Source organism: Phaethon aethereus (assembly GCF_964289735.1).
Source record: "Phaethon aethereus genome assembly, chromosome: 9".
Classification (NCBI taxonomy): domain Eukaryota; kingdom Metazoa; phylum Chordata; class Aves; order Phaethontiformes; family Phaethontidae; genus Phaethon; species Phaethon aethereus.
Window position 1 is genome coordinate 29,168,040 of NC_138585.1, and position 11,891 is coordinate 29,179,930.

General features: G+C 47.3%; 1 protein-coding gene across 1 annotated transcript; it reads left to right on the top strand.

Moving 5' to 3' along the window:
* Positions 1-8,741: 8,741 nt before the first annotated feature.
* COMMD2 (COMM domain containing 2) lies at positions 8,742-11,891 on the top strand (the record flags this gene model as incomplete). Its single annotated transcript, XM_082003733.1, has 5 exons — positions 8,742-8,808; positions 8,971-9,048; positions 9,605-9,687; positions 11,028-11,201; positions 11,694-11,891. 5 exons carry the CDS (start codon positions 8,742-8,744, stop codon positions 11,889-11,891), a joined length of 600 nt encoding a protein of 199 aa, XP_081859859.1.

Sequence of the window (11,891 nt, forward strand, 5' to 3'; positions counted from 1 at the left end):
TCTTCACACTCTGCATCCTAGAACTCACAAAACAAACTAAGCCTGAGGAACTACATCCCTCCATCACAGGACTGAACAGGATCATCAGGTTAGAACTGAGCAGGGGAAAAACGTGGGGTGTGCTGTATCACAGCATATCTTTGAGGAGCAAGACAACCATGAAGTAAATACACTAACTTGGAATACATCAGACAAGGTATTGCCCATGAAGATAAGGCAGCAGTAGGATTGTTGTACGTACAATAGAAAATACATTCCTGATTACACTTTCGAAAGAAGAAGAGAGGAAAATGTCTCTTCTTACTTGAAGATAAGGATGGCTAAATAAGCTTGATACATCTACCTGCTGTACCAGACACCAAGAACGCCTTGCCTACCTTTTAATACATTAACAGTATTGTTTGTATTCATAATAAGGGGTCATGAAACACACAATGTTTTTAACACCAATACACTGACTTACAGACCAGAATAGGCAACCTAACTGTAAAACATTCTTCTGGATACAGTCCCTGCATCCTGTCAAAAATACCAGTTTCATGCTTGCCAACATGAACAAGACTTGGGAGCACATTTAAGGAAAATGTCATGAAAAAATACATGGCTTAGGACACAGGAAAGAATATTCTGAGCTTTTAGTAGCTATCCACAAACTATGCTCCATGAAATACATACAAATATCAAATTTTCAGAAGTTTGTATCTCTATCAATTCAAAACACATTTCACAGTGGAAGACGCCACAAAGTAATTCCTTGTCCATGGGGCTATGCTTATACTTCAACTCTCTCAAGAAAACAGCTCTTTGCCCTCCCATTGCTGAAAAAGATAACTTGCACATCTGTATTGAACAAGCTTAAATTCCATTTTAGTGCCAAATAGGATTACAATGCTTATAACAAACACAAAAATCATATGTTCATATAGAAATTTTGTCCTGCCACAAGCTCAGTGACATTCTAACTATTTTGTTAGATTGGGGCTGCACCTTCCAAAATTCCACAAGTGGAGGGTGAACAAAAGTTACACAGACAACATCAATAACTTCCACACATATCCCCAAAAGTCCCAACATCTCTGGCTTTTTGCGTTTTGATGTCATTGTATCATTACTGACCCGAACCTCCACCTAACATCTATCCACAGAACTGAAAACTAATGCACGCAAAGAAAGCTCTGTGCTCAGATCTGTTAAGACACAGGAATTATTCCTCTCAATTTGTTTTCATCTTTTTACTAACAATTTGGCTGTCAGCCAGCCAGACTCCATGCCACTCATTATCTTCCAAGCATAACCAGTATCTCAGTGCACAATGCAGCCTCAGAGGAACGACACACCAGGCAGAGTTGTGAAATGCCAGAGCAAGGCTTTAGCTCTCATCAGTCTAGAAGCGATGCTCGGAGAGCGCTTTAGCGTCCTGGCCTGGCCTGGCCTGGCCTGGCCTAGCCTAGCCTAGCCTAGCCTAGCCTGGCCTAGCCTAGCCTAGCCTAAGCCTGGCCTTCCCGCCCGCCCGCCCAGGCGGATCTCCGCGCAGACATCCGTGCCGGCCTGCGGGAAAGGGAAGCGCCCGGGCCAGCGGTCGCCAGCAGCCAAGCGCACCGCGGCGGGGCCGGCCGCGGCTCCGCCTGAGCCGCACGGACGGGCGGCCCCGCCTCGCCGCTCGAAGGGTGGAGGCAAATAAGCTCTGCGCAATGGAGAGACGGGCCCAGTAGTAATTCCTTAACCGCCGCGAAGCCAGGGCGCCCAGCATCAGGGAAGGGGCTCCAGAGGACCCGGTCAACCGCGTGCCCCGCCCCGGCGGCCCTCACCTGCGGGCCCGGCACAGGGCCCGGCGCGGGGAGCCGAGGGCCGCGCCTAGGCCGACTCCATAGCGCGCTCCGTTCGCTCTGCGGCCACGGCGGAAGTCCCGCCCCGCCGCCTCGCAGCAAGAGGCGTCGGTCCGGAGCAGGCCATTGCTCGGCCGCGCTGCCACTCAGCCGCCGGCGCGTGACGCGAGGCGGGTTTACCCGGCGAGTGGCGGTGTGAAGCTCCGCAGTCGGCCCCGCCCGCGGGGTGAGGGGAGGCGCTTCCCCCTGCTTCGCCGCTAGGGGCCGCGCGCTGCGCCCGGGCAGGGAGCGGGGCCGGGCGGGGCGGGGCGGGGCGGGGCTGGCTGCGGCCGCCTCAGCCTCGGCCCGAGGGGGCGGTGGCGGGTGCCCGCCCCCCTTCTCGGCTGGTCGCAGCCGGCGAGTTCCCGGGAGAAGGGGGGAGGCGCAGCCGTGTGCGCGGCCACGGCTCTTCGATACTGGCGGCCGGCGCGGCGCGGCCTCCTGAGCGCCTCGAGTGCGGCGGAAACATGGCTTGGCCAAGGTTTGCCGTCGCCTCGGAGCTCGCAGTTAGCATGAGCGGCAGCAGCGCAGTCCCGCGAAGGTCCGTGGGGAAACAGCGGAGATTAACGCGGGCGCCCCTCGCGTGGAAGCTCGAGGCGTGGCCTGCGCGTTCTCCTGCCGCTGCGGCGGGGTCGGCGGCCGCCTCCCGCCCGGCCGCACCCCCGTGTCGGGAGCGTGTGCGGCAGCCGGGCAGGCTTCGAAGCAGGACATCGAGTTCGGGGGGGGGGGTGTGTGGAAGGGAGGGGGAAGGAAGTTAAGCGGTTTTTTTCCCCCTGAGCCGAACTCTGTTTAAAAAAAACCAAAACCAACCAGAAAAACACACTTGAGAAAAGGAAGCTACGCGCAGAGAGTAAACGGGATGGGAGAGGAGAGGGGGGAAAAAGGAAGGTTCTAGCAGGGTGAGTGTTGGTCTCTCCTCCCAAGTAATGAGAGATGGGACAAGAGAAAACGGGCTCAAGTTGTGCCAGGGGAGGTTTAGATTGGATAGAAGGGAAAATTTCGTCACCGAAAGGGTTGTCAAGCACTGGAACAGGCTTTCCGGGGGAGTGCTGGAGTCACCATCACCGCGGGTATTTAAAAGTCATGTAGACATGGTGCTGAGGGACCTGGTTTAGTGGTGGACTTGGCAGTGCTGGGTTAACAGTTGGACTCGATGATCTTAAAGGTCTTTCCTACCTAAATAATTCTATGGTAATTAATGTACTTGCTATATCATGCCAGTAACCACCTTTGTATCCTTCAGGGGTTGACATTATCTCCTACTTAAAAGAATGGTAGTGAAGGTCTTTTTCTTCAACATGTGGTATGCTTTGCTTTAACAAAATACGGAAGAAAACCACATATGAATTTTCTCTAAAGTTCACTTCTATACAGATTTACAACTTCCTTCAATTACTCTTTTCCTTCGTGCCTACAGTAACACTTTCTCTGGGCAAAATATAGGATGTTCTATGCACAAAGAAAGGATATGTAGACTAGAGTTATGATTGCCTGATCAGCCACTCAGAAGCAGTATGAATTTTTGTCCTTCGACCAGATTCACAACAGGTAAAGGAACTTAATTGTATTTGAAATATTTTGCCTTTGCCAAACTGGCTGCTAAAGTTCAAAGCTGGTACAGTGGGGAGCAAATAGCAAATGAACAGGCATTTCTTGGGTCAATTTTGTTTCACTGGGAAGCAAGGATGTAAAAGCCACTGTGATTTTAAAGGGTTTTTTTCCCTACAAAATATGAAATGCAGGAGTACTTAATGAATGTATGAATTGCTCATTGCTGTAATACTTGACTACCTGTAAAACAGATGGACATTTACTTCACATACTGGTTTGGCAGCTTCTGTCAACAATTTGGATCTGTGTGGCTTTTCGTAATTTTCTGTCATGTACCAATGTATTGGGACATCTAGTGACTGATGAAAAAGGAAGGGAGCTCATGAAAACATTCTGGGATTTTAAAATCATGTATTATGGTTTCTAGCTTATGACACCAATCTTCCCTGTCAGGAGGGAATGAAAGGAAAAGTTCATCTCAATAATGGGAGATAGTATCTGGATTTTTTTTCCCTGAGTTTCATTGTGAGGTTATGGGCAGCATCGCTAGAAGGTGTGGATCTCTCTAACAGCTACATCCGTTGTTATTTCGAGGCCAGCTGGGGAGCTAACATCCTTTACACAAATTATCTGAGATAGCCTTTGCATATACCTTTTTTCTTTCCTGGAATGTTAAAGTATTTCACAACTTTGTCAATTTTCTGAACTCATGCTTGGGCTATTTTTAAACGGTTGTATCTAACACAGGGTACTCAAACAGGCTGTCTCTTTTTCTCCCTGGCATACCATAGGATTCCTGAGTGGACTAGATGACTGCTAAGGACGGGGCTTCACAAAGATGGATCCCACTGTTTTTGTGGCAATGGAGAACATTGCAGTCTTGCAGCTGGATTGTACGTGCCTACTTTTGAGCAAATCCTCCTACAAATTTGCACATTCCGGTAAGGTAGATAGTATCTTCATATTACCTGTTGGTTCATTTTATGTTTCCAGGCTTTGACTTTGCTTAATTCTTTTTCCTCGCCAATGTGTACTGTTTATTTCTCTGCACTATACTACTGATGCTCTTACAGCACAAAGGAAACAAGCTGCCATTCTGAGCCAATTATGAAGATTCCTAGAGTAGTTTACTTATTGTACACATAGATGTTGAGGGTTATTTTTTCCTCCTTTTTTCATGCATGTTACCTCCGGCTTATTTCTCTTTTACCTTTTCCCATCATTTTTATACTTGCTTTTCAAGTATGAGATTTGTATTCCATTTTCTCATTTCTAAACTTATTTTCTAATCACCTTTAGGTTATGATTTCACAGTTACTGTACTGTGTTCTTAAAATATGCACATGCATATATGCACACATTTCTGTAAGGTAAACCAAAGGGTTTCTGGTTTCTGGCTTAAGGAATTTATCCAAATGTAATGGAGATATGTTTGTATGAAAAAGATTAAAAATACAAGATAAGCTGTCTCATTTAGGATGCATTTCTGTACTACTTCATTCTGTACTACAGAAACTGGCAGCTTGTGGCTTAGACAGGTTTACTCTTCGCTGGGTGAGGAACTGGCTGGATGGCCGAGCCCAGAGAGTTGTGGTGAACGGCGTTAAATCCGGCTGGCGGCCAGTCGCAAGCGGTGTTCCCCAGGGCTCGGTTCTGGGGCCGGTCTTGTTCAATACCTTTATCAATGATCTGGATGAGGGGATTGAGTGCTCCCTCAGTAAGTTTGCAGATGACACCAAGTTGGGTGGGAGTGTTGATCTGCTGGAGGGTAGGAGGGCTCTGCAGAGGGATCTGGACAGGCTGGATCGATGGGCCGAGGTCAACTGTGTGAGGTTTAATAAGGCCAAGTGCAGGGTCCTGCACTTTGGCCACAACAACCCCATGCAATGCTACAGGCTTGGGGAGGAGTGGCTGGAGAGGAAAGGGACCTGGGGGTGCTGGTTGACAGCCGGCTGAATATGAGCCGGCAGTGTGCCCAGGTGGCCAAGAAGGCCAACAGCGTCCTGGCCTGTATCAGCAATAGTGTGGCCAGCAGGAGCAGGGCAGGGATCGTGCCCCTGTACTTGGCCCTGGTGAGGCCGCAGCTTGAATACTGTGTTCAGTGTTGGGCCCCTCACTACAAGAAGGATGTTGAGGTGCTGGAGCATGTCCAGAGAAGGGCAACGAAGCTGGTGAGGGACCTGGAGCACAAGTCTTACGAGGAGCGGCTGAGGGAACTGGGGTTGTTTAGTCTGGAGAAGAGGAGGTTGAGGGGAGACCTTATCGCTCTCTACAACTACCTGAAAGGGGGTTGTGGCAACATGGGTGCTGGCCTCTTCTCCCAAGTAACTAGTGATAGGACAAGAGGAAATGGCCTCAAGCTGCACCAGGGGAGGTTTAGATTGGATATTAGGAAAAATTTCTTCACCGAGAGGGTGGTCAGGCATTGGAACAGGCTGCCCAGGGAGGTGGTGGAGTCGCCATCTCTGGAAGTGTTCAAAAAACGTGTGGATGTGGTGCTTCAGGACATGGTTTAGGGGACATGGTGGCGCTGGATTAACGGTTGGACTTGATGATCCTGAAGGTCCTTTCCAACCTAGTGATTCTGTGATTCTGTGATACTTTCTGGAGAGAAAAAAAACCACCAAAGATTTTCCATCATATAATGTATATGTTCTTTAGAAACATACACAAGTAAAACTTGTGTGTTTCTCAAAATTCCATTTAACTAATGCATTGTCTTGTCAGGCTAATTAGTCAGTTAGCTCGCCGATAGGAGACAGTGCGTATCTGTAATTCTACCAGCGTATATATATGTGTTAGGAATTTCTAGGGCTGAAAGATGTCATTACACTAAACAGCATAGCCAAACTGTTGGCCAAAAGAAGAGTAGACAGAATTAATCTATTTTTCTTGGAGTCACTTCATCTTCAATGGCAGTTTCCTGCAAAAAACTTAATATTGATCCACCAAACTTTGATATTTGTAGAGGCATTCCTTATATACCTTGGTAAACAAATATAACGGAGATCCTACTGGACATAATCTTTATCCTATTCCCATGAAAGAATTGGTCTTTGTAAAAACTTATTTTGATAGTTTGTCAATTAGATATCCCACCCACTTTCAAATACTAGCTCCAGTCTTCCAAAGTTTTTTGCATTTGAATGTGGCTGCAAAATGAGGGGCAACGTTGAAACCTTTCTGAGTAGAATTCCTAGGAAGAATATTCTGTGAACCTCTGTTCTATTTACAGTAGCTTTAAAGGGAGTATCTTCATCTAGAACATCTAGCTTTACTTGCCACTGAACTGGAGATAGCAGGAAAGTGTGTCATTTATTATATGCTTTCAAAACGCAATTCCCTGGTTCTCTTTCAAACTACAGAAATCCATGAGTCTTACTGTAGTTCAAAGATGATCTGTCAGCATAAAGTATCCTTCAGACCAGAAACCACAAACTAAATGGAGAGTAAAAAATCATGCATTAATAACTGCAATGAATAGTAATCATCAGTGAAACAGACCACGTTAACAAAAGTGCTAAAAAGATATTTTATTCTTACTAGGAACGGAGTTATGTTACACAATCAGTTTCTCTTTGGCAAATTGTAATACATTCTATGACAGGGGTTAAATGCAGCTTGGAAAATAGGAGAGGATGTCTTGAAAAAAAGAATTTGCAATGCAGTGAGGGTACTGTTGTGCTCATTATATGTAACCTTAGCTAAACCACCCAGGTCTGTCTGCAGTTCAAGTCCCTTCATGCTGATTTACAATCATTGCCTCTACCTTCTCCTTTATGACTTTAAGAAGTAATGTGAAGCTATCCTCTAAAATCTCCAAGTGCTGAAATACTACATTTAATATCTCAGAGTCTTTGATATCAGTGCTTGTAATGTTGGACTTGCTCCTGGAAAGCACTGGAACTAAGTAAGGAAAAGGTTAGGAATGAAGCTGTAATATATTTTCATCTCTGTTCATGGTAGAAGGTCTTGGTCGTGTGATTTATTGACCATCATTAACCAGAGCATGTAACAGGATGGGTAAATGTTTAAAACCACACCAGGGTGAGGTGGAGAGGGAATGGAAATAATGGACAAACTTACCAAGGCTAGATTATTTTAGATTGATAGCCTCTCACAAGAGACTCACGGTGTTAAGGCTACTGTCCTGGGGAGTAAGAAACCCCACTGGCCATGCAGGAGCTTGTACTATACCTATTTCCCTATATACTATACCCTTTCTCCCAGCCATAAAATGTCAGAAATTTCCTGTAGATGTAACTATGTTAATTTATAAGTTTATAAATAGAAAATATAATTATAGTGGAACATATCTGTTGGCAGACATAACATTTCACCTAGATGCATGGGATAGCTAGAAAGAGTTCTTGACTGCCTGTCTCATGGAAAAGCACAGCATTATCTGAGGAAAAGTGTGTACTTCGGTCTGGTAACAAAATGCAGTAAGGTATTTTTCCAGTCACATGTTCCAAACGCTATTCTGTTCTAAAACAAACCCTTCAGAAGTTGACCACCCTTTCTGCTTAACAAAATGAACTGTCTGCTAACAGAGAAAAAAGATTTAGGAGAAGTTACGCATAATTTTAGTAATTTAGAACTTTGGGGCTTTTTTTCTTTTTGGTTTACTATTTAACATGATCAGAATACACGGTTTTGGAAAGCCCTTTTAGGCCCGTGGGAAGAGCAATGACATTGCCACGTAATTTCAGCACACCAGTGCAAACGTGCACCATCCGTAGGACCCGGCCGTGTCACCGGAGCGCGAGAGGAATGGCGCAGCCGCGCCCCACGGATCTCCGCATTAATGCGGCCTCTATGTGCAAAACAGCTTTGAATTGCGTATTTAAGGTAGGGCGACAGGATTATTGTGAAGTAAAGGGCACATAAGATTATGATCCACTACGTAACTTCAGCACAGGCCTGCGGAGCAGAAGAATGGCTCCATGGCAGTAACAAATACTCAGGGGGACCAGGCCGCGCTTGCCGCTGGCCGCCCCTGTGGCGCACCGCGGGCATATTTGCGTTGCCGCCTTACGCCCTCTCCCGCAGCTTCCCCGGCTGGTTTCGGATTCGTTTCCCTTAGAACGCCAGTGCCTTCGTGCGGCGGAACCCGCGGCCGCGGCCTCAGCCCGCACCGAGGCAGGACACGCGCCGCCGCGGCCGCGCCCCCGCCGCCAGGGGCTGCAGCGGGGCGGGAGCGCGGGGGCGGGGCCCTCCTCCCGCGCGGCGCCGCGCAGGCGCGTTCTGGGCGCCGCGCCCCGTCCCGCCGGGCGGGGACCGCCCCTTCCTGGGCGGGCGGCGGCGGCGGCGCGGAGCGCAGCGATGCTGCTGGTGCTGTCGGAGGAGCAGAAGGCGCACCTGGGCTGCCTGCCGCGGGCGGGCGGCGCAGGTCCGGCAGCGCCCTCGGCCCTGCGCCGGCCGCCCCGGAGCCGGCTGGGCCCGCGGCGGGGGGACTGGGGGGACGCGGCGCGGGCCGGGGGCCGCCGCGGGGCGGGGGCGGGCCGGGCCGGGCCGGCGGGGCCTGCAACGGAGTTGCCTCCTCTCGTTTCAGCCGTCGGCGAGCTGGGGCGCCTGGCGGTGGAGCTGCTGCGGCGAGGCGCGGCGCCGCGGGCCTGCGAGGCAACCGCCAGTAAGAGCCGGGGGCGGGGCCGGCGGCCGTAGCGACTGCGCCGCGTGGGCGGGAGAGCGTGAAACGCGGCGGCCCCGCAAAGGGACCCCCGGGCCGCCGGCGCGCGGCGTTAGCGGGGCGGGGCCGCCGCGGGCGCCGCTCTGCCCCGCAGCTGTCGGCGAGAGGAGGGGACGGGCCGAGAGCGCGGAGCGAGCGGCCGCGGCGGTCGGGCGCTGCCGCGCCGTCGGGCTGCGCTCTGAGCCTCCGCGGGGGCGGCCGGGCCCGCGCTCCCGAGCGTCGCTCCGCAGGCGCTGGCCTGCGTGCGGTACCTCGGCCTGCAGGTGTCTCTGTGTCCTACCGTCAGAAATCATCAGTTTGGGTTTTTCTTGGGTTTTTTGGTTTGTTGGTCCTAGGTGGGGCATCTGACTTGCTGTCTGACCCCCTTACGTTATTACTTGAAGGGCGGCCTTTTCCATGCATATTTTGCAAGTTATCTCTGGATAAATTTGCAGTTTTGCCTGTTGTTGCTGTGGCAGCTTGATGAGGAAGTAAAAGGTACTTTGTGTTTTCTTTAAAGGAAAACTTAACATCGGTGTTGACACGATTCAGCACGGGGTAGAAGGACTAATGTACCTCCTTACTGAAAGCTCCAAGCTTATGGTAAGCACACCTTTGTGTAATGAATTTGGCGATATGCTCAAGAGATGTCTTCTAAATGCTTCTAGCTCTGAAAATACTGATGAATGGGGAAAACCCAGTTCAAAATTCTGATGACATGTATTTTAATTTAAAAAAAGAGTCTCTTATGCTGTTCTCTCACTGAAGCACTGCATCTGCATGAATGGCTGGAATTTGTATTCAGTGTCTGCTAAAACTTGACAACATTTTAATAGAGCATAGCAAGAACATGCAGTAATTTAGTTCATGTACAGAAACATTTAGACAGAGCTTAATCCTGAAGTATAACAAAACTTGAGGGAAAATTTTTTTGTTGTACTTCAGTTACCGTACAGGATGTGTGCTGTACTAACCCCCTGTGAAGTATTCCTTATGTTTGTTGGATGTGGTAGGTTTGAGAGCTTTTTCAGCTCCTGACATCAGAAGTTTGGGTGGGTGTAAGCAGACACTGGAAGAGTAATAGTTGGATAATTACTGTTTCCATTGGAAAGACTTTTTGCTATTGATATACTAGAATATTTGAACAGTGAAGACATGGAGAAGGGATACAGAAACAAGTGACTCCAAATTAAACTCAAGCAGGCATTGTTCTGAAGGGCAAGTGGGAAAGGGATTGTAATATTGCAGAAACTTCCCTTGAAGTAAGGTGACTTGACTGACAGATAAATCATAGTGTGTTATGGTAGAATATAGTTGATCACAGAACATGTTTATGGTATGAATGCATTGTAAAGATATGATGTTCTCTGGTGAATAAATACTGCTTCCACAATCATGAACCAAGCTTCTCCAGTTCAGCACAAAGGTGCTGACCTGTGGGAATCGGCTTCTTAGTGCCACTCTGTGTTACTGTAATGTGAGCCTTAAAGTTGTACCTGGTGCTCGCTTACATGTGTAGACATTCAGATGATTTCGGAGGATTTGTAATTTGAGTATCAATATTATGTTAACATACTGTTGATATACAGATGACCGAAATAACGTACTTCCTCATGACAAAGCTCAGATGCTTTTTTGTGTTGAATTTTGTTCTCTGACATGAAGGCTTAAATGTGAGTATGTTGAATGTTTTTCTTTTTAAAAAACTGATCTGAAACTGTTCCTGAAGCTGAGGCAAATCAGCAGTAATACATCAACGTGTGTAAATAACTTAAAACCTGGATGATTTGTTTTGTCCTAGCTGTAGAATTGTCCTCACACATTCCTGCAGGAAAATAACTGCAGGCATACCATGTGTAGTTTTTGCTTACAGTTTTATTTGTTTCTCAACAAATAACAATTATAACCCAGTTCCATATTAAGGCCTAAATTGTAATTTCTAGATTTCTGAGATAGACTTCCAAGATTCCATTCATGTTCTGGGATTCTCAGATGAATTGAACAAATTATTGCTGCAGCTGTACCTTGATAACAGGAAAGAGATCAGAAGCATCCTTAGTGAGCTGGCACCAAAGCTTCCCAGCTATCACAGTCTTGAATGGAGACTGGATGTGCAGGTACCTTCATTTATGTTTTCAGTATTCTGTATTTTCCTTTACATTTTTTTAACATCATAAACAACAAATTTATATTGCTTGAAAGTAACTGAGGCAACAGTTTTTCATGTATTTAAAACCGACAGGGTTTTGTTCTTGCACTGAAGATAGCTAGTTATGAGATAAACAGGGTATGTAATGATACAAAGTATTCGTTGCTTTATGAAAATTGAGTTCATAGCTCCATTGGTGTCTTTCAAATGTTAGCATAGACTAAATTATCGCCTCATTTTCAGAAATATTATGAAAGCATTGATTAAAGTGGATTAATATTGCTTAATGTTAAAACTAAGTAATAGATTGTGTATATCTTTAATGTGGATGAAAAGGATTTTTAAACAGTCTTCCAGGCAGGTCCTGCAAACCTGTTGTGAATTGTAAACCTGAAAGTTGATAACCCTCTTCTGTTTGTTTGTTTCCCTTTTCCCATTTCACCTAAACTCCCTCATGCAGCTTGCAAGCAGAAGTTTGAGACAACAGATTAAGCCTGCTGTGACTATAAAGCTACATCTTAATCAGAATGAAGATCAAACTGCCCAAGTGTTGCAAACGGACCCTTCTACCCTCCTTCACCTAATTCAGCAACTGGAACAAGCGTTGGGGGAAATGAAAACCAACCATTGCAGGCGAATAGTGCGCAACATGAAGTAA